Source organism: Brachyhypopomus gauderio, chromosome 9 (assembly GCF_052324685.1).
Source record: "Brachyhypopomus gauderio isolate BG-103 chromosome 9, BGAUD_0.2, whole genome shotgun sequence".
Lineage (NCBI taxonomy): Eukaryota > Metazoa > Chordata > Actinopteri > Gymnotiformes > Hypopomidae > Brachyhypopomus > Brachyhypopomus gauderio.
The window spans coordinates 5,426,900-5,450,197 of NC_135219.1; the positions used below are offsets into that span (position 1 = coordinate 5,426,900).

The window sequence follows — 23,298 nt, forward strand, 5'->3', positions numbered from 1 at the left end:
GGGCTTTTTTCAAACTATACTAATATCAACACTACAGTGCCTTAGCCCATAATTCATTTGGCTATGAACTGAAACTGCTGACATCTTAATAATGCTGCTGCTACTGTTGTAAGGAAAAACAAATAGATCAGATTAGAACTGCTGAATTATTTAGAATCTTACTGATGAATCTTAACCTAACTGATCATTGCCATGGGTTTTCCTGTACAGAGAGATCTGTATCTACTGCATTGTATGTTTTACTGTATGTGTCTGCAGCAGCTGTTGTTCTGCTAACAGTGTGTGGGAACCTGCTCATCATCATCTCGGTGTGTCACTTCAAGGAGCTTCATACACCAACTAACATGCTCATCCTTTCTCTGGCTGTATCAGACTTTTTAATTGGAGTTTTTGTGATTCCTGCAGCATTAATTTGGATGATCGAATCATGTTGGATTTTTACTTCAACTTACTGTTTTTGTTATATATCGATATCATATTTTCTCACAACCACGTCAATATTTAATGTTGCTCTCATTGCTGTGGATCGGTATTTTGCTCTCTCTAACCCTTTTATGTACACCAACAGAGTCTCTCTGAGCTCAATGTGCATTGTTGTTTCATTTAACTGGTTTGCACTGTTATTTTATAAAACAGCATTTCAATATTTCAATGGAAGTTTAGCAAGTCTGGAACTGTGTCCTGGAGACTGCTTCTTGGTCCTAGATGAGAACTGGGCTTTGGTTGATCTTCTGTTGACCTTTGTTTTTCCACTTGCTGTAATAGTCATATTGTATGTTTTAGTTTTTTTTATTGCCAAGAAACATGCCACTGCTATTAGACAGTTCAAGAGTCACACTAGGACTCAGGCCTCAAAGAACATGTCAGACTCAATGAAATCAGAGAGAAAAGCAGCAAAAGTGCTTGGAATTTTAGTGTCTGTGTTTGTAGCCTGTTTATTTCCGTACTTCCTTTATGTCTTATTAGGTAATGTAATAGAAATTAAAGTAGAATCATTCCAAAAAGTTTTGATGATGGTTTATCTTAATTCTGCAATTAATCCAATTATATATGCTTTGTTTTATCCATGGTTTAGGAAGTGTGTTAAGCTTATATTAACTTTTCACATATTCAGTACTGATTCTGCCTTGATAAGCATACTTTCATGAATGAAATAGGCATTACAGTTGTCACTGTGCTTTGAATTTTTGTGTGCTTATTTGCTTGCTGTTTGTCCTCTCATACTTTGTAAAGTGTGTCAAACTCAAAAGTTACAGACATCCATTGAGCTCCAAATGTATGAAATATAGATTTGCCCCTGCGAGCATATAGTGAACATGAGAATTAAAAAATAAATAAATAAAAAGTACACAAACTAATATATTATTGTTGTATCCTTATAAGCTATGTCTAAGAGCTTTGTTTGGTCATGCTCAACCAAAATGAATGGCTTAGTAATTTTTTACTGTCAAAGTGATAGCCTTCTGCATGTTTCAGTTAGGTTCACAGAACCATCATCCTAGTATGTCTACATTTCTTTAACATTTCATTGTAATTTTGAACTAAGAAAAATGCATGATTTTCATTCAAATTATAATTAATTAGGAGTTACATAATTTTCAGTGTTCAGAATGAAATGCTCCATGTCTTACTGGCTAAGTAAGGGATTATTTACAAATTGTACAGCAGAGTTACAGGAGTGCTCAACCTCTCTGTCAAGGCAAAAGTCAATCATGTATAGTAAGTAATGAATGCTTTCTTATATGATATTAACAGTATGAAACCCCTAAGGGCAGGGTGCCCATTACGTTGATCGACACACGCCGCTAAAAAATAAATAGATAGATCTTTCTGACTTGGTCATCTTATAAGTAGCTCGCAAGCTGAAAACTTGTGGGCACCCCTGCCTAAGGGGAAGCATAGTGGACTAAGTTTATAAGGCTAAAGTTTATTCCCCAGTACACTGGAGTCCACATTGCTAAAGCTGCAACTGATAACTGAACAATGTGGGCTACAAGGCATCAATTAGAGTTAATACAGGTATTTCATAGTAGGTTATTAAAATATGTATCGGTAATGAGCTATTAGTTAAATATGATTATAGGTAATAGATTATTGAATGAATTACAAGCCCTTTATTGATTAGCACATAAACACATACATTGATAAAACTGTTTGATACTGTAATACCTTTTTATTTGAGTGCCTGGCCCAGAGAAACCTTTTTGGGTGGCTGTATATTCAGCCTTTGATACATTTGTATCATAATGGATATGAAAGCAAATGATTGGCTTGATATGATATAACTGAGGTTATAGGTCTTTTTTTCTGTTCATGCATATTTTCTTAAATTTGTCTCTATACATACTTGCTTATAGCATTATACCCATATATTTCATATCAAAATGTTCACATGTAATGAATCAAGGGGGCAGGTACGACGCAAACACAAGTATCAATGAAATTTATTAAATGAAACACACACCAAACAGAACAAAGGAGGAAAATCAGGGTAAATAGAATATATATCCAACTAAACATAGAGAGAAGACACGGCAAGCAAATAACAAGCTACAAGAAGCACTACATATACCTAAACAGAAAGACTAGACTGCAACACACTGCGAGAGGGACTACTAACACATTACCAGAAATACTAGACATAAAACAGACTACGGGAAAAACGACTTACGGGCGATACAAAGTTTTACTAGCTACGAAAGGTGGATAACTATACAAAATATCGGGATAGTCGAACCAATCATGCATAACGCTAAATAACGTACTAAAAAAACGACACAAGAACCTGGGAATATAAAACGAACGCTACGCTAAACTAACATACATCGGGAGATAGGACTGACAGGGGAAACAAATGCAGATGCTGAAAACGCACAACAGAGAATCATACGCAAGGGGGAAATTCTAGATGAGGGGAATAAGCAGGACAAGGAACAATATGAAACCAATACGGAAATACTAGAGAACACTAGATGAAAGCAGGGGTGACATAGGCAATGAGAAACAAGAGAGAGAGCACACGAGGAAGACTACACAACACGAACCAGACCAGAAAACGGGGAAGATCAGGCTAGAGGACACGGAGACACGAGAACACAGGACCGTACTGAAAACCTTAGAAACACAATGACCGACAACGAGAGGATGAGACAGAGGGGATTAAATACCTTGGGACAAGGAGGAGAAATGAGACGCAGGTGAAACACTGAGGACGGGGCGTGACAGACAGGTAACAGGAAAAACAGGGCGGGGCTAGGGCAGATGACACAAGACTGGGAAGGAGGGGGAGCTGGACGTGACATCACAACAATCTCAGCCCTCATCCTAAAAAGGTTACATTTGACCAAGACTACTGCATACATAAATAATATGGTCCTAAAGCTGAAAATATGAGGTGCGATGATCAAATTCTTTTCATGTCTCATATATACCATTTAACACATTTAGCATTTTGATGTTGGAAATAAGTTTACCAAGGTGTTTGTTACCCAAAAGTACTGAAATATTTTAAGTAGCATAGAAATGTGTTTAAAAAAATGCATAAAAATATATTTGCTTAAAAGTGTGGTCTGAGGTGCTGAAATAAAATGTGACTGATTATTTTTGATTTATACATCAAACTTCATGGAGCTTGTAACATACATCTACTGATGCAACCTGGACACATCATCAGTGATGTTACCTGGGGTCTTTCAACATCATACACTCTCACCCAGGCGACCCAGCCGGGGTTGATCAGGCCCCAGCTTGTGTCCAGGTAGTGCTACCCCACCCACGGGTCTCCTCTTCTTATCCACAGCCATCTTGAGGCAACCTCTGCTGCCTCGGTGGCCTCCTTGATGGCCCTTCGTTTGTTGGCCCCTGTGATGCCCAAGATGTTATATGTCTTGCAAAGCAACTGGCTCGCAAATCCTCTGCATCCTACCTCAATGGGCACACACTGTGCTCGCCACCCGTTATTCCAGCACTCCTCCACTAGCTCAGCATATTTTGCACTTTTCCTCTCATTGGCCTCCTCCTTTTGCGAACATCACTTTATTTACACACAATATAGCACATACAGTGCACAAAGAACACGTATACATATAGATGTGTCAGACTCAAACAAAGACGAGCACGGGACACTGCGCGAAATAGACAAACCACATAAGCCCCGGGTGATGACGAGACAAGCCACAGGTGAGACGAATGAACACATTCAGACACAACCACACCCACGGAGATCCACAGACGCAGACAACTAGACATAGACAACGTAAACACACGTCCAAAAGGGAGGGGTCAGGGGCTGTAACGTGACGTCTCTTCTATCTAAATTCTTCCATAAATCCAATAATCTGTGCCTTATTTGACTTGTGGTTTCAAAAGTGCATGTAAATGATTCTAAGTTGTAAAATCATGTACACAGATTGCTCTTTTGTATATGTTTTAGAAACTGACAACTGACTCCACCATGAACAGTCTAGGCAAATCTTAAGGAGTACTTTAGATGAGAATGCACAGAACCTTTAAAAACATATTAACAACAAAATATAAATAGATTTGTTTCATGGAAACCTAACAATGGGTCAGATGTTTGAATGAATCAAGATGATTTAATGAGTCAAGAGACAAGAGTTTATTGTCATGTGCGCAAACTTTCCAAGTACAATAAAATTCCTTCTTTGCACCCTAACCCCCCCCCCCCCCCCCCCCCCGCCAAGAATGCCAAATACAACATTTGAAGATATAGTGCAGTGCAAACCTTTCTTTCTTGAGTTTAGGAACTCCTGGTAGCATGCTACATTCTATACTGAAGGATTATAATTCAGAATACATTGTTTTATTGTGAGCTACCACTGCACCGTATCACTCAAATGACTGCACAAATGGTTGCTTGTGCTAGCAGTGTACTGTGCAGATCATATAAATGACATGTCACAAGGTTGATTGTGTTGAGGACCAGGTCTGGTCGGGTTGTCAAACAGGGGGTGGGGTCTTTTTTCTAAGTATACAAATATCAACACTGCAGTGCCTCAACCCATAATTCATTTGGCTATGAACTGAAACTGCTGACATCTTAATAATGCTGCTGCTACTGTTGTAAGGAAAAACAAATAGATCAGATTATTTTTTTCAGCACAAATTAAATATAGAACTGCTGAATCTTACTGATGAATCTTAACCTAACTGATCATTGCCATGGGTTTTCCTGTACAGAGAGATCTGTATCTACTGCATTGTATGTTTTATTGTATGTGTCTGCAGCAGCTGTTGTTCTGCTAACAGTATGTGGGAACCTGCTCATCATCATCTCTGTGTGTCACTTCAAGGAGCTTCATACACCAACTAACATGCTCATCCTTTCTCTGGCTGTATCAGACTTTCTAATTGGAGTTTTTGTGATTCCTGCAGCATTAATTTGGATGATCGAATCATGTTGGATTTTTACTTCAACTTACTGTTTTTGTTATGTATCGATATCATATTTTCTCACAACCACGTCAGTATTTAATGTTGCTCTCATTGCTGTGGATCGGTATTTTGCTCTCTCTAACCCTTTTATGTACACCAACAGAGTCTCTCTGAGCTCAATGTGCACTGTTGTTTCATTTAACTGGTTTGCACTGTTATTTTATAAAACAGCATTTCAATATTTCAATGGAAGTTTAGCAAGTCTGGAACTGTGTCCTGGAGACTGCTTCTTGGTCATAGATGAGGTCTGGGCTTTGGTTGATCTTCTGTTGACTTTTGTTTTTCCACTTGCTGTAATAGTAATATTATATGTTTTAGTTTTTTTTATTGCCAAGAAACATGCCACTGCTATTAGACAGTTCAAGAGTCACACTAGGACTCAGGCCTCAAAGAACATGTCAGACTCAATGAAATCAGAGAGAAAAGCAGCAAAAGTGCTTGGAATTTTAGTGTCTGTGTTTGTAGCCTGTTTATTTCCATACTTTCTTTATGTCTTATTAGGTAATGTAATAGAAATTAAAGTAGAATCATTCCAAAAAGTTTTGATGATGGTTTATCTTAATTCTGCAATTAATCCAATTATATATGCTTTGTTTTATCCATGGTTTAGGAAGTGTGTTAAGCTTATATTAACTTTTCACATATTCAGTACTGATTCTGCCTTGATAAGCATACTTTCATGAATGAAATAGGCATTACAGTTGTCACTGTGCTTTGAATTTTTGTGTGCTTATTTGCTTGCTGTTTGTCCTCTCATACTTTGTAAAGTGTGTCAAACTCAAAAGTTACAGACATCCACTGAGCTCCAAATGTATGAAATATAAATTTGCCCCTGCGAGCATATAGTGAACATGAGAATAAAAAAATGTACACAATCTAATACATTATTGTTGTATCCCTATAAGCTATGTCTAAGAGCTTTGTTTGGTCATGCTCAACCAAAAACAATGGCTTAGTAATGTGTAGTAAGGATGATAGGATAGGTTCACAGAACCATCATCCTAGTATGTCTACCTTTTCTTTAACATTTCATTGTAATTTAGAACTACAGAAAATGCATGATTTTCATTAAAATTATAATTAGTTAGGAGTTACATAATATTCAGTGTTCAGAATGAAATGCTCCATGTCTTACTGGCTAAGTAAGGGATTATTTACAAATTGTACAGCAGAGTTACAGGAGTGCTCAACCTCTCTGTCAAGGCAAAAGTCAATCATGTATAGTATGTAATGGATTCTTTCTTATATGATATTACCAGTAAGAAACCCCTAAGGGGAAGCATAGTGGACTATGTTTATTAGGCTATAGTTTATTCCCCAGTACACTGGAGTGCACATTGCTAAAGCTGCAACTGATAACTGAACAATGTGGGCTACAAACCATCAATTAGAGTTAATACAGATATTTCATAGTAGGTTATAAAAATATGTACCAGTAATTAGCTATTAGTTAAATATGATTATAGGTAATAGATTATTGAATGAATTAGAAGCCCTTTATTGATTAGCACATAAACACATACATTGATAAAACTGTTTGATACTGTAATACCTTTTTATTTGAGTGCCTGGCCCAGAGAATGGCTCTGAGTGCCTGGCACACCTCTTTGGGTGGCTGTATATTCAGCCTTTTATACATTTGTATCATAATGGACATGAAAGCAAATGATTAACCCTCTGAGGTTTTATAGGCCTTTTTTCTGTTTATGCATATTTTCTTAAATTTGTCTCTATACATACATACTTGCTTATAGTATTATACCCATATATTTCATATCAAAATGTTCACAACAATCTCAGCCCTCATCCTAAGTGTGACGTGCGGGCAGGGCGAAGGATGAGACACGGAATCCTTGCTTTTAGCACACGGTCACTGCTTTATTTAAACAGATATAGCGCAGTAAACGCACAAAAAACATATAGACACGCACACACGACGTGCAGACTCAGACAACGACGAGCACTGGACACTACACATTAAGTAGACAAACCACATAAGTCCCATGTGATTACGAGACAAGCCACAGGTGAGACGAATCAGCACGAGACACAACCGCAACCACGGAGATCCACAGACGCAGACTAGGAGACGTAGACGACGTAAACACACGCCCAAAAGGGAGGGGCCGGGGTCCTCAACGTGACACTAAGAAGGTTACATTTGACCAACACTACTGCATACATAAATAATATGGTCCTAAAGCTGAAAATATGAGGTGCGATGATCAAATTATTTTCATATCTCATATATAGCATGTAACACATTTAGCATTTTAATGTTGGAAATAAGTTTACCAAAGTGTTTGTTTTCCAAAAGTACTGAAATGTTTAAATAAAGTAGTATAGAAACGTGTTTTAAAAAATGCGTAAAAATATATATTTTACAATGACTTATTGCTTAAAAGTGTGGTCTGAGGTGCTGAGATAAAATGTGACTGATTATTTTTGATTTATACATCAAACTTCATGGAGCATCAATAGGTTATCTCAGGATTCATGTGTGCAAGTGAAAAAAACTTTTTAAAAAAGGAAAAAAGACTGCACAGAACAGTTCTCAGTATGGCCAAACATATCCATTCACCTATACTTATATTCACCTATTATTCCATATAATCCTTTCACACACAGAAACATACTAAGTATGTTTATGTACCTAAGTCATTTTAGGTAAAGGTCAAAAACAAAAGTCAAGAGTTTTTAGTCATATTTTATCTTGAATCAATTATACTAATTTTGTACAGAAGTTAGACACGTCATGCCTAAATATGAACATATGCGTAAGTCCCCAATTATAGTGAGTGTGTCACAGTGACAGCTCAGGACCCCTCCTTGTGGGCGTATCGTTACGTTGTCTGCGTGTCGTTATGTCCATGTTTGTAGTTCCGTGGGTGTGGGTCATTAGGGAGCATGTTCGTTAATGTCACCTGTACCTTGTCTCGTGATCACGAGGGTATGTGTTATTCACCTATTTAATGTGCATTCGCGCAATGTGTCATGCTCATCTTTGTCTGAAGATTGTGCCTGTGTGTGTTAGATGTGAAATGCGTGTGCTACATGCTCCACACTTTGTTCTTTGTACCGCACCAAATAAACATTATATGTCAAAGTACCCGCTCGTTGTGCCTGCCTCCTCCCAACGTAACAGGGTGATATTATAAAAATAACATTCATTTGCTATCAATGTTTTATTTTTGTATTTGTCTTCATCAAAGGACTCAAACCCCCTAGAATTTCAAGCTCCCTTATCTTTATTAGTATTATCTACATCAGTACTAGTGTTGGCTAGCTAGCAAGCAGCAGACATCGTGTCTAAATGTGAACCTAGTTGTGTACGTTCAACATTATAGTGAGCGATATCGTAAAGTAACATTCAAATGGGATGATGCCAGTAGTTTCAGGCTATTTCTTCCCAGGGGAAAACATTAGTTCAATCAAATGGGTTATCATGGCAGTATAAGCTCAGACATTAAGGTAACCAAAACATATAAGCATTCAAAGAACACTGACCATACTCTGAGGCCCTCAAACAGAAGGTATTCATGGATACCAAAAATCTGAAAGACTTGGTTTAAAGGGGCTTATCAGTCTCAAAAGCTGTGGGGAGCTTACCACTATGGTTAAGTGGTAAAGCATTTAAAGGTGAGTAAAACCATGAAAAAATATTTTGGGCTATATGGGACCAAGGACAAGCAGGGACATGCTTTTTGGCAGACATGTGAACAAGTCACTAAGTTGCAAGTAACAAGTAAGTCTCAAGTCTTCACAATCAAGTCTCAAGTCAAGTCCCAAGTCAATACAATCAAGTCTCGAGTCAAGTCCCAAGTCAATACAATCAAGTCTCGAGTCAAGTCCCAAGTCTTAAACTTCAAGTCCTAGTCAAGTCACCAGATGTCATTTCAATATTTAACACAATTGATGCAGTTGATTAGTAGTATATTAAGTTAGTCAGACTAACTAACGTTAGGCGTTTGATGCGTTTCGGTTCGCTTGAGTGAGATGTCGTTGTGACCTACCCCACCCCCCCATAGCATCGCCTTACCTCAGTGACTTTTGTCCCCACCCCCCACCCCCTGGTATCCACTTTCGAATTATTGTTATAAGTCAAGTTGCTCGTGTGGACCCTTGTAAAAGTTAATTTCCGACCCCTGAGTTATCACATCCCAGCTAGCTAGCTAACCGTTATAGCATTATGTGAAATATACATAGCAGAGACTTACTTTAGTTTGTGCAGCCTCAAGTGTCGAACAAAGTTTGAAGTGGCTGCATCTCCATCTCTTATCCTGACTCCACATGTCTTGCATGTCACAGTTCTTCTTTTATTCACAACAGCATAATCTGTATAATTGAACAGGATCATTTTTGGGAGCATGTTGCTTGTCCTCTCTGCACAAATTCAACGCTGCTGCCCCCCTCCCCCTCCCCCTCCCCCGATCGGTTACGGATAAACTGAGCTGAGCATTTCATATTTTACAGCACCATTTAATACAAAATGATCCAGTTATGTGATTCTATATTACTTATTTATTATGTTAAAATAAGGATTTCAAGTCTTTTCAAGTCTTAAAGCTCAAGTCCAATTCCAAGTCCAAGTCAGTAAAGGTAAGTCTAAGTCAAGTCGCAAGTCTTCAGTGATGTTGTCGAGTCAAGTCACAAGTCATCAGTTTAGTGACTCCAAGTCTGTCATTCAGGCTAGAAGGGGGGAGCAGTTTCTTCGTCATACAAATATCAGCAATATTCGAAGCTTTTTTTTAAAATATCAATATTGAAAGCTTTTTGTTCACTATTGTGATCCATAATGCCTATGGAGGGTAACCAAACGGATCACTGTCTGGAGTTTTCCTGTCCAGAAAGATCTGTATCTACTGCATTATATGTACTATTGTATGTGTGTGCCATGGCTGTTGTTCTCATAACAGTTTGTGGGAACCTGCTCATCATCATCTCTGTGTGTCACTTCAAGTAACTACACACAATAACTATGATCATCCTCTCTCTGGCTGTGTCAGACTGCCTGGTTGGACTATTTGGAATGCCCTTTCATTTTACATGGTTGATTGAATCTTGTTGGAGTTTTAGACGTGTATTCTTTGTTCTGTTCAACTTTGCCAGTTTTCATCTAACCATTGTCTCTGTTGGCAATGTTGCTCTCATTGCTTTGGACCGCTATGTTGCAGTGAATCATCCATTTCTCTATTCAAGGAACATTTCATCAACAATTATTCACACTGTTGTATGGTTGACATGGTTTTTCTCATTATTATATAATGTTGCAATATTTTATATGAGTGGAAACTTCACAAATTTAATAATATGCCCTGGAGAATGCCGCTATGCTATTGGTGAGATTAACTCCATTGTTGATCTACTGACTCCTCTTTCCTTACGATAAATAATGTTTAAATTCTCTTCTATTTAAATTCTTGCATAAATCCAATATTCTATGCCTTGTTTTACTCATGGCTTCAGAAGTGCATGAAAATGATTCTAAGTTGTAAAATCATGTACACAGATTGCTCTTTTGTAGATGTTTTAGAACAACTGACTCTACCATGTACAATAGGCAAATCTTAAGGAGTAGATGAGAATGCACAAATCCTTTAAAAACATATTAACAACAAAATGTATGTAGATTTGTTTCATGGAAACTTAACAATGGGTCAGATGTTTGAATGAATCAAGATGATTTAATGAGTCAAAAGTTTATTGTCATGTGCACAAGTTTCCAAGTACAATGAAATTCCTTCTTTGCCCCCCCGCCAAGAATGCCAAATACAACATTTAAAGATATAGTGCAGTGCAAAGTTATATACAAGAAATACACATCTAATATTCAGTCTCTAATAATGCAAAATAAATATTACAAGTATTCAAACATTACATTTCTTTCTTGAGTTTAGGAACTCCTGGTAGCATGCTACATTCTATACTGAAGGATTATAATTCAGAATACATTGTTTTATTGTGAGCTACCACTGCACCGTATCACTCAAATGACTGCACAAATGGTTGCTTGTGTTGCAGTGTACTGTGCAGATCATATAAATGACATGTCACAAGGTTGACTGTGTTGAGGACCAGGTCTGGTCAGGTTGTCAAACAGGGGGTGGGGACTTTTTTCAAACTATACAAATATCAACACTGCAGTGCCTCAGCCCATAATTCATTTGGCTATGAACTGAAACTGCTGACATCTTAATAATGCTGCTGCTGCTGTTGTAAGGAAAACCAAATAGATCAGAATATTTCTTTCAGCACAAATTAAATATAGAACTGCTGAATCTTACTGATGAATCTTAACCTAACTGATCATTGCCATGGGTTTTCCTGTACAGAGAGATCTGTATCTACTGCATTGTATGTTTTACTGTATGTGTCTGCAGCAGCTGTTGTTCTGCTAACAGTGTGTGGGAACCTGCTCATCATCATCTCTGTGTGTCACTTCAAGGAGCTTCATACACCAACTAACATGCTCATCCTCTCTCTGGCTGTATCAGACTTTCTAATTGGAGTTTTTGTGATTCCTGCAGCATTAATTTGGATGATCGAATCATGTTGGATTTTTACTTCAACTTACTGTTTTTGTTATGTATCGATATCATATTTTCTCACAACCACGTCAGTATTTAATGTTGCTCTCATTGCTGTGGATCGGTATTTTGCTCTCTCTAACCCTTTTATGTACACCAACAGAGTCTCTCTGAGCTCAATGTGCATTGTTGTTTCATTTAACTGGTTTGCACTGTTATTTTATAAAACAGCATTTCAATATTTCAATGGAAGTTTAGCAAGTCTGGAACTGTGTCCTGGAGACTGCTTCTTGGTCCTAGATGAGGTCTGGTCTTTGGTTGATCTTCTATTGACCTTTGTTTTTCCACTTGCTGTAATAGTCATATTGTATGTTTTAGTTTTTTTTATTGCGAAGAAACATGCCACTGCTATTAGACAGTTCAAGAGTCACACTAAGACTCAGACTTCAAAGAACTTGTCAGTCTCAATGAAATCAGAGAGAAAAGCAGCAAAAGTGCTTGGAATTTTAGTGTCGGTGTTTGTAGCCTGTTTATTTCCGTACTTTCTTTATGTCTTATTAGGTAATGTAATAGAAATTAAAGTAGAATCAATCCAAATAGTTTTAATGATGATTTATCTTAATTCTGCAATTAATCCAATTATATATGCTTTGTTTTATCCGTGGTTTAGGAAGTGTGTTAAGCTTATATTAACTTTTCACATATTCAGTACTGATTCTGCCTTGATAAGCATACTTTCATGAATTGTCACTGTGCTTTGAATTTTTGAGTGCTTATTTGCTTGACGTTTGTCCTCTCATACTTTGTAAAGTGTGTCAAACTCAAGAGTTACAGACATCCACTGAGCTCCAAATGTATGAAATATAGATTTGCCCCTGAGAGCATATAGTGAACATGAGATTTAAAAAATGCACACAAACTAATACATTATTGTTGAATATGTCTAAGTGCTTTGTTTGGTCATGCTCAACCCTCAAAAATGACTTAGTAATGTTTTACTGTCAAAGTGATGATAGACTTTTGCATGTTTCAGTTAGGTTCATAGAACCATCATCCTAGTATGTCTACCTTATTTCATTCATTCATTTAGAACTAATGATAATGTTTATGCATATTTTCTTAAATTTGTCTCTATAGGCCTACATACTTACTTATAGCATTATACCCATAAATTTCATATCAAAATGTTCACAACAATCTCAGCCCTCATCCTACATTGTTACATCCTGAGGTTACATTTGACCAAGACTACTGCATACATAAGTAATATGGTCCTAAAGCTGAAAATATGAGGTGCAATGATCAAATTATTTTCATATCTCATATATAACATGTAACACATTTAGCATTTTGATGTTGTTTATAAGTTTACCAAAGTGTTTGTTTCCCAAAAGTACTGAAATATTTAAATAAAGTAGTATAGAAATGTGTTTTTAAAAATGCGTAAAAATATATATTTTTACAATGACTTATTGCTTAAAAGTGTGGTCTGAGGTGCTGAGATAAAATGTGACTGATTATTTTTGATTTATTTATCAAACTTCATGGAGCATCAATAGGTTATCTCAGGATTCATGTGTGCAAGTGAAAAAACTTTTTTAAAAAAGGAAAAAAGACTGCACAGAACAGTTCTCAGTATGGCCAAACATATCCATTCACCTATACTTATATTCACCTATTATTCCATATAATCCTTTCACACACAGAAACATACTAAGTATTTTCCATTAATTTACTAATGGACAGTCATTTTAGGTAAAGGTCAAAAACAAGTCACAAGTTTTTAGTCATATTTTATCTTGAATCAATTATACAAATTTTGTACAGAAGTTAGACACATCATGCCTAATATGAACATGCGCAAGTCCCAAATTATAGTGAGTGATATTGTAAAAATAACAATCATTTGCCATCAATGTTTTATTTTTGTATTTGTCTTCATCAAAGGACTCAAACCCCCCAGGATTTCAAGCTCCCTTATCTTTATTAGTATTATCTACATCAGTACTAGCGTTGGTAAGCTAGCAAGCAGCAGACATCGTGTCTAAATGTGAACCTAGTTGTGTACGTTCAACATTATAGTGAGCAATATCGTAAAATAACATTCATTTATCCATTAATATTTTATTTTTGCATGCATTTCATTAAAGAACTCAAAATCCACAGGATTTCAAGCTACCTTCATCACTACTATCTATATCATTACAAGGGTCATTTCAGGATTTTAGTACATTTCAGGGGTGGTCACTTCTGAAAATTTGATCCTTAATTTGATCATTTTAAATCATATATTTTTTATCTATAGGTTATAAACTATCAAAAAGTTTGATTTGTCAAGCTCAGATATGGAAGCAGTTTTTTCTTTATTAGATGTAAATTGGTATGCAGTAACAGGGTTGCGACTAACAGGGTTGCAAATTTAGGCTAAGTTGTGGTCTACCCCAGGAACAGATGCTCACTGTAAAATTTAGCTATGTATACAAGATCAAGGACAAATATGGTTATAGAAGTCTATAAAGTAAATTTTGACTCTACTCTGCGCGCCTCTGGACCAAGGGCACACCGGGAGGAGCAACACGCGCTGGAAGCGTGGCACCGGGGACCGGAGGGACTCCGCCGTTTGTTCCACCTGCTGCACCTGCTTTCCCTGGAGGGATAGCGCCACCACTAGCGCCCTGGCAGGCAGCCCAAACACTGTCGTGGCTGCCTGTTCCTGTTTGTGTGTCAGCCCCCGTGTTTCTCCCGAACCCCCTGTTTCCTTTTGTGCCCTTTGTGTTCAATGTTCCTGTGTGTGTGTTTGTGCTTGTGCCCGTGTTTAATGTTTTCTCCCCTGTCTTCCCAGGGAGGGTGTACTAGAGCTGTTCGCGGCTCTCTGAGGCTCGGGATCCCGGCGGCTCCGGACCTGCCCGTTGGTGTAGGTTCGGGGCTTTCCAGCTGCGCGGGACGCTCCGGGAGTAGCGAGCCCCTGGTAGAGGGTTCTGTCACGGTGACAGCTCCGGACCCTTCCCTGTGGGCGTGCCGCTACGTTGTCTGCGTGCCGTTATGTCCATGTATGTACTTCCGTGGGTGTGGGCTGTCCCACGGAAGTACATACATCCCACGTGGGCACCTGTGCCTTGTCTCGAGATCACGCGGGTTAGCGTTATTCACCTATTTAATGTGCGTTCGCGCAGTGTCTTGTGCTCATCTTTGTCTAAAGCTACGTGTCTGTGTGAGTGTCAGAGAGCTGTGCTCATTCTCCACACGAAGTTTATGTCTGTTGTGTCAATAAATGTTCTATGTTCTTTGGAAAGACCGAGACCAATGGGACTAATGTCAAACACACATGCTCCTCCCAGGACACACTCCAGAATGACCCTCCGAGCAATGCATGGAATGTCCTCAGGACTCCCCTGGGTTGACCTATTCAAATGGTGACCAGGATCCTGAAAATCACAAACTGGCATGCAACACTATTCTTCAGGGCCATACCCTTCCCAGTCGAAAGTATATTGCAACTCACCACCTCTCCACCTGGATTGAAGCAACCTGTGTACTATATAGTGGACTGGAAACCTACTATTTATTCAAATGGGATGATGCCAGTATTTTTGAGCTATTTCATCCCAGGGGAGAACATTAGTTCAGTCAAATGGGTTCTCATGGCAGTATAAGCTCAGACATTAAGGTAACCAAAACAAATAAGCATTCAAAGAACACTGACCATACTCTGAGGCCCTCAAACAGAAGGTATTCATGGATACCAAAAATCGGAAAGACTTGGTTTAAAGGGGCTTATCAGTCTCAAAAGCTGTGGGGATCTTACCACTATAGCATTTAAAGGTGAGTAAAACCATGAAAAAATATTTTGGGGTATATGGGACCAAGGACAAGCGGGGACATGTAAAGTGATTAATTTTCATGCATGTAGGTTCCTGGGGGTCTTACATTGAAAAAAAGTGGTGACCGAAATTCTCAAGCTTGTTTTTGGTACACACACATTTTTCAGACAGAAGTAGGATTTCAGGGAGTTTAATATAATTAAATATTCAATATATTTAGATATTTTAAAATTATTTTATTAACTTATGTTAATGCACATCCCTAATTTCTTATATTAGGACTGTTTTACTTAAAAAGAAAATGGCCAACGTTTTTTTCATGCTCTCAGAGTATCCCATGACATCACATGTATTAAGCTGTCATTCAGGCTAGAAGGGGGGAGCAGTTTCTTCATCATACAAATATCAGCACTGTTAGCAGCTCAGCACATCATTATTTTGCCAATGCGAATTTGGGATGTTTTTGTCTCTCCAAGAAAACCTGATATCTGCATTACTTCATCAAATGCTGAATCAATGAATCTTACGGAGATTAACCGTTCTAATGCCTGCCGTGGGTTTTCCTGTACAGAGAGATCTGTATCTACTGCAGTATATGTGTTACTTTATTTGTTTGCAGCAGCTGTTGTTCTGATAACAGTGTGTGGGAACCTACTCATCATCATCTCTGTGTGTCACTTTAAGCAGCTCCACACACCAACTAACATGCTCATCCTCTCTCTGGCTGTGTCAGATTTCATGGTTGGAGTCTTTGTGATCCCTATAGCATTAATCTGGATGATTGAATCATGTTGGATTTTCAGTGCATTGTACCGTACATGTTATATATTGATTGCTTATTTTCTCATAACCACATCAGTATTTAATGTTGCTTTCATTGCTGTGGATCGGTACTTTGCTATCTCTAATCCATTTTTGTACAACAAAACAGTCTCTCTCAGCACAATGTGTATAGTAGTTTTATCTAATTGGTTTGTGTTGTTTATTTATAATATTGTACTTCAGTACTTCAATGGAGGTTTTGTAAGTCATGTTTGTCCTGAAGATTACTTTTTGGTTTTGAACCAGGTCTGGTCTCTGATTGATCTTGTGTTGACTTTTGTTTTTCCACTTTCTTTAATAATCATATTCTATGTTCTAGTGTTTTTTATTGCCAAGAAACATGCCACTGCTATTAGAGAGCTTAACAGTCACACTGGGACTCAGACATCATATAACATGTCAAACTCTGTAAAATCTGAGAGAAAGGCAGCAAAAGTCTTTGGCATTTTAGTGTCTGTGTTTTTGGCCTGTTTATTCCCATATTTTATTTATAGTGTTTTGGGTAATATAGTTGAAATTGAAGTCAGTTCATTTCAGAAAGTGTTGATGTTGGTTTACCTTAATTCTACCATTAATCCAGTTATTTATGCTTTGTTCTACCCATGGTTTAGAAGGTCTGTGAAATTAATTTTAACTCTTCAGATATTGTACACTGATTCGGCATTGATAAATGTTTTTGATAAATGAATTTGATGTTGAAAATGAATCAATGGCCATTATGTTTGTGAACACTTATGTGACTGGATTACCATTGTGTGGGTATGTACATACCAATTGAGCATGAATAGATGATTCTCTATTGGATACCCAAAAATAAATCATACACTGGTAAAAAGAGGCAAATAGCAACTATATCAAATTGTATGCAATTATTTTTGTAACACAGCTTGGACTGTATATAAGCAAAATGCGTAACTGCTCCCATGTCCTGCAAAATGACTTCCTTTGTAAGGGGCATTGCTTTACACAACCACCTCTTTCTCGTTACACCTGACCAGAACTGGAGCCTGTACCTACTCTTTACTCACTTGACACACACTGAAAGATAAAGCAGGGAGCTTGGTTTGTGCCTCCACTGTGACTGGGATCTGAACCAATGGACGACATATGTTCCACAAATCAATGTGGTCCCTATTCTGTTATGACCATTAATCTCCTGTCCCAGAGATTACTGCCATCTCTACTGGGTGCAGTGATGGGCAGTAGCACCACTAAATGTAGAGAAGCTATTGCTTGAATCACATGTTCCTGTAGCTTGTCAGTAGCGTTACTGATTTCTGAATCAAATAACTTTGCAGTAGTTGCGTTTTTTTTTTTTTTGCTCTGTAACATTTCGTCATGGTAGGCTGGACACAGTGCGGACTCTATAATAGTTTATTAACAAAACTACAAAAAGTACACTGGCATAAAACAAAGATAAACCAAACATTAACTAAAAATACACCAACTAACACTAAAGGCAATACACAGAGCAGGGGAGACATAAAGGCTAACATTTAAGACATGGAACAGCAAGATTACAAGCAGCACAAAGACTTACAATCACCGACAACACAAGAGCCTAAACACAGGACTTAAATACACTGGCGGAATCAGGGAACCAAACGAGACACACCAGCCAGTATACAGAAAATACATACAAGTATTCCAAATAAAGGTACACAAAGACAAAAACCAATAGCACTCCACTGAAGAAGAGCAGTACACTGAAGTCACATTGTAGACATACCTGCAAAATGTGACAGTTGTTGAATTGTCAGAGAAAAACTGTGTGTTTAAATATGTGTTTAACTGTGCAATCCCAAAACCAAACTGTTGTTGATGTCAACATGACATCTACAGGGCTCTCAAGTTTTGGATTCATGTCAGAGTGTGAGAGTTGTTGACGGGGGGTGGCGAGCGTTAATTGTTGAGCGGGGGGGGGGGGGGGGGGTTGGGGGGAGGGGGTTGGCTGGCGAACGTGAGTTGTTGAGCGGGTGGCGGGGGGGGGGGGTGGCGAACGTAAGTTGTTGAGGGGGTGGGGGTTTGTATATCGCGATCGATCGCCAGTGGAGGGCGACATAGATATGGATCGGAGGCATACCTGTCAAGTGTCCCGTTTTGGCCGGGACAGTCCCGTATTTTACCGCTCTGTCCCGGCGACGTCCCGTATTTTTATTTTCCCGTATTTGTCCCGTATTTTCAGTTTTCAATTTTTATTTTTTTAAAGCATTCATGTGCCGCTCCAAACAGAATTCTGTCACTAGCCTCGCGAGAACTGCCACCCAGACTACTGCAGGTAGCAGTTCTCGCGAGGCTAGTGACAGAATTCTGTTTGGCGCGGCACATGAATGCTTTAAAAAATATATAAATTAAAACTCGCGGGTTTAGTGTCGACAGTGGGAGCAAACGTGGAACAACAAATCAGGATTTAACGAGAGAAGGCAGTCCTGCCTAAAAAGCTAAGCGTACGTGTAAGTACCTTGACGAATGCGACAGGGAATTTATTTTCCTAAAGAGGAGCATGAAGGGGCACAGCTACTCATTCTGTAAGATATGTAGCAGTGATTTAAGTGTCTCTCATGGGGGAAGGAACGATGTCCATCAGCACGAACAATCTGCCAAGCACAAACGCGGACTAAAGGCACAGAAATATGCCCAGGAGATGTCCCCATTTGTAGCTAGAAATACCACTAGAAATTTTTAATTTTTTTATTCATTTGTAGTTCAAAACATATTTGGGGTGTTTTTTCTTCACTTTTGCCACTCCAAAGATGTTTTCGTTTCTCCTACAGCCTCGATTGCGGCTATATGCAAATAACTGATTATGCAAATTAGGCGATGACGTCATATACGGGAAATGTCCCGTATTTTTAAATACTAAACTTGACAGGTGTGATCGGAGGTAAATAAACTAGATTTTTTTTTCTCGCCGTGTGAAATCGGAAGTGTGGCGTGTGAGCGTGTGAAGACGGTCAAATGCGTGTGTCACACGCTCAATGCGTGAGACTTGAGAGCCCTGACATCTAGCACCAACCTAAGATCCCACATTCCGGTGACTCATTCATTTCCTTCCTGCAGTAGGCTATAATGAAATGTGTGTGTAAAATTATACCTTACAGTTAGACTTGGTGTTAGAAATATGAAAATGTGAATAACGCAATGTAACAAATGTTAACTCATGCTGACTAGCAGGGGGCAACTAGCCGAAAAAAGTGACGGCACTAGCCTGTCTAAGATGGTTTATCCACCATCTCTGGTCAAATTGTTGTTTAAAGCTTACATATAGTATTCATTGTGAAATCAGATAAGCATATACATAGATGTGTTTTATCAATATCAGTAGGCTCCAGTTATTCAAAGTGATGATCAAGGTCCTAGGCCAGGGGTATTTTACATCACTATTTGACCATTGGCGTATTGACAGCCTTAAAGAATGTAACATCTACAGTATCTCTATCACTTAATAATATTTCTCAACATGTAATTCTCACAGAATTAATCTAAAGTGTCATCTAAATATGTTTGGAGAAAAATATTTACCTAGAAAATTTTTGGCCCCTTTTTCCATAGTAGTCTGATGAGCACTACTAACACCATCTCTAATCAGAGACACAATGTCTACACTGTGTTAGACCATGAGCTCTTCTTCAAGGAATGTTTTAACCAGTGTAACTGACTGTCATTTTCCTCTGGTCTGGCATTAGGTTGGTACAAAGTGAAGTGGCATCTGAGGAGTTAAGGACTGCAGACATCCCCTTGGCCAATTTGGTTTAGTTTCTAGAAATGCCAACCTGCTAAGCACGACCTCCACCATAGCTCATTCCCTTAATCACGCTTATCTATTTGCCAGACTCATCAACCAGGCTCAGCCTTCTCTACCTCAGTTTGTCTGAAGACTGTCTTGTTTATAATGAAGTTTCTGAGCCATGTTCTATTTTGTTTGCCCTAGCAATATATTTTCCCCTTGTATGTTGTAATGCTTACCGCCCCCGATCACCTCTAGGGGAGCTTTACGTGATATTATTTCTATCTCTTAATAATACTAATTATCTGCTCCTCCCCTCCTATCCCTCATTGGTTATCGACGCCTGTCCTATCATATATATATATATATATATATATATATATATATATATATATATATATATATATATCTCAGTAGCGAACCGTGACCATTAAACCTGGGCCCGCTACACCCCCCCCCCCCCCCGAATTTTTTTTTCCTCTCCTAATAAACTGCACTAAATAATAAAGAAAAAACTGAGACGACAGTATAGCTTTAGAAACGCATGTAGTGCGTTCAAATAACATTTGTACTAGATAACTTGTTAAGCAAAATAAGTTTCCAAACAAAATAAGGTTTCACAGCTCCGTGGTTCTCGCAAGCGGAATATGTAAATTAGGACGTCAAAGGACTGAATCGAAACTAGCTAGCGGCGGTAGGCTAACGACTACCTAACGGTAGGCTAGCGGGCGGAAATTATCATACAGTTAAGCCCGCCCACTAAGAGGGAAGATATGATTGGTCAGTTTTACTGTCATTTGAAACTGGTATTGCGCTGCAGCGGGCATCAGCGGGCATCACAGCCCTGATAGGGGGAGACACAGGCTCACAGGCTTCCACTTAACCCCTCACCTTCCAACACAGATTGAATAGGCATGGTTGAATATTTTATTTGCTTATATTTTTTGTAATTGTTTAGATGTCGATTGTAAAACTGTAAGTAGATAAAATAAAATTGGATAATTATATATATATAATGTTTTAAGAATATTTTAGGCCCTCAGAGGGCGTAGAGGGCCCTGACTGTTCCCCACTGATTTTATATATATATATATATATATATATATACACACACACTGCTCAAAAAAATAAAGGGAACACGTAAACAACACAATATAACTCCAAGTCAACCACACTTCTGTGAAACCAACCTGTTCAGTTAGGAAGCAACACTGATTGTGAATCAATTTCACCTGCTGTTGTGCAAATGGAATAGAGAACAGGTAGAAATGAGAGGCAATTAGCAAGACCCCCCCTTTAAAGGAGTGGTTCTGCAGGTGGGGACCACAGACCACTTCTCAGTACCTATGCTTTCTGGCTGATGTTTTGGTCACTTTTGAACGTTGGTGGTCCTTTCACACTCGTGGTCGCATGAGACGGACTCTACAACCCACACAAGTGGCTCAGGTAGTGCAGCTCATCCAGGATGGCACATAAATGCGAGCTGTGGCAAGAAGGTTTGCTGTGTCTGTCAGCGTAGTGTCCAGAGGCTGGAGCCCTGCAAAATGACCTCCAGCAGGTCACAATTGTGCATGTGTCTGCACAAACGGTTAGAAACCAACTCCATGAGGATGGTATGAGGGCCCGACGTCCACAGATGGGGGGTTGTGCTCACAGCCCAACACCGTGCAGGACGCTTGGCGTTTGCCAGAGAACACCAGGATTGGCAAATTCGCCACTGGCGCATTGTGCTCTTCACAGATGAAAGCAGGTTCACACTGAGCACATGTGACAGACGTGACAGAGTCTGGAGACACCGTGGAGAGCGATCTGCTGCCTGCAACATCCTTCAGCATGACCGGTTTGGCAGTGGGTCAATAATGGTGTGGGGTGGCATTTCTTTGGAGCGCCACACAGCCCTCCATGTGCTCACCAGAAGTAGCCTGACTGCCATTAGGTACCGAGATGAGATCCTCAGACCCCTTGTGAGACCATATGCTGGTGCGGTTGGCCCTGGGTTCCTCCTAATGCAGGACAATGCTAGACCTCATGTGGCTGGAGTGTGTCAGCAGTTCCTGCAAGATGAAAGCATTGAAGCTATGGACTGGCCCGCCCGTTCCCCAGACCTGAATCCGATTGAGCACATCTGGGACATCATGTCTCGCTCCATCCACCAACGTCACGTTGCCCCACAGACTGTCCAGGAGTTGGCGGATGCTTTAGTCCAGGTCTGGGAGGAGATCCCTCAGGAGACCATCCACCACCTCATCAGGAGCCCAGGCATTGTAGGGAGGTCATACAGGCACGTGGAGGCCACACACAATACTGAGCCTCATTTTGACTTGTTTTAAGGACATTACATCAAAGTTGGATCAGCCTGTAGTGTGTTTTTCCACTTTAATTTTGTGTGTGGCTCCAAATCCAGGCCTCCATTGGTTAATAAATTTGATTTCCATTGATGATTTTTGTGTGATTTTGTTGTCAGCACATTCAACTTTGTACAGAACAAAGTATTCAATGAGAATATTTCATTCATTCAGATCTAGGATGTGTTATTTGAGTGTTCCCTTTATTTTTTGAGCAGTGTATATATATATATATAGATATTAGTGGTGGGACTTTAACGTGTTAATTTCGATTAATTAATTACAGGACAATTAACGCACTAAAAAAATTAACGCATTTGAATGCATTTAACGCACAAGACACTTTTGCACCGTGGAATGTTTCTCAGTGCACGAGTTCCAGACATACAGATTATATGAACGCACAATAAAATCATGATGGAGATGACTGAAGAGGCTACGCTGGTGGATGGGAAATTTTAATATAAGAAACTTCCAGATGAAAGTACAAACAAAAATTGTGTTATTTGCACTTTATGTAGGAAGGAGTTCGCTTATCACAGGAGCACTTGCACCCTTCGTTACCACCTCAACGCAACACATGTTGGGGCTAATGCGCAGGT

General features: G+C 39.0%; 4 protein-coding genes and 1 pseudogene across 4 annotated transcripts; all 5 read left to right on the forward strand.

Moving 5' to 3' along the window:
• The first annotated feature begins 161 nt into the window (after positions 1–161).
• LOC143522445 (trace amine-associated receptor 13c-like) lies at positions 162–1,148 on the forward strand. The gene has a single exon (XM_077016164.1). It carries the CDS (start codon positions 165–167, stop codon positions 1,146–1,148), a length of 984 nt encoding a protein of 327 aa, XP_076872279.1. The 5' UTR covers positions 162–164.
• Positions 1,149–5,150: 4,002 nt separating this feature from the next.
• Positions 5,151–6,137, forward strand: LOC143522446 (trace amine-associated receptor 13c-like). The gene has a single exon (XM_077016165.1). It carries the CDS (start codon positions 5,154–5,156, stop codon positions 6,135–6,137), a length of 984 nt encoding a protein of 327 aa, XP_076872280.1. The 5' UTR covers positions 5,151–5,153.
• Positions 6,138–10,249: 4,112 nt separating this feature from the next.
• Positions 10,250–10,843, forward strand: LOC143523641 (trace amine-associated receptor 8b-like; annotated as a pseudogene).
• Positions 10,844–11,737: 894 nt separating this feature from the next.
• On the forward strand, positions 11,738–12,724 carry LOC143522447 (trace amine-associated receptor 13c-like). The gene has a single exon (XM_077016166.1). It carries the CDS (start codon positions 11,741–11,743, stop codon positions 12,722–12,724), a length of 984 nt encoding a protein of 327 aa, XP_076872281.1. The 5' UTR covers positions 11,738–11,740.
• A 3,594-nt stretch (positions 12,725–16,318) lies between these two features.
• Positions 16,319–17,311, forward strand: LOC143522448 (trace amine-associated receptor 13c-like). The gene has a single exon (XM_077016167.1). The coding sequence runs from the start codon at positions 16,319–16,321 to the stop codon at positions 17,309–17,311; it is 993 nt and encodes a 330-aa protein (XP_076872282.1).
• Positions 17,312–23,298: the final 5,987 nt, after the last annotated feature.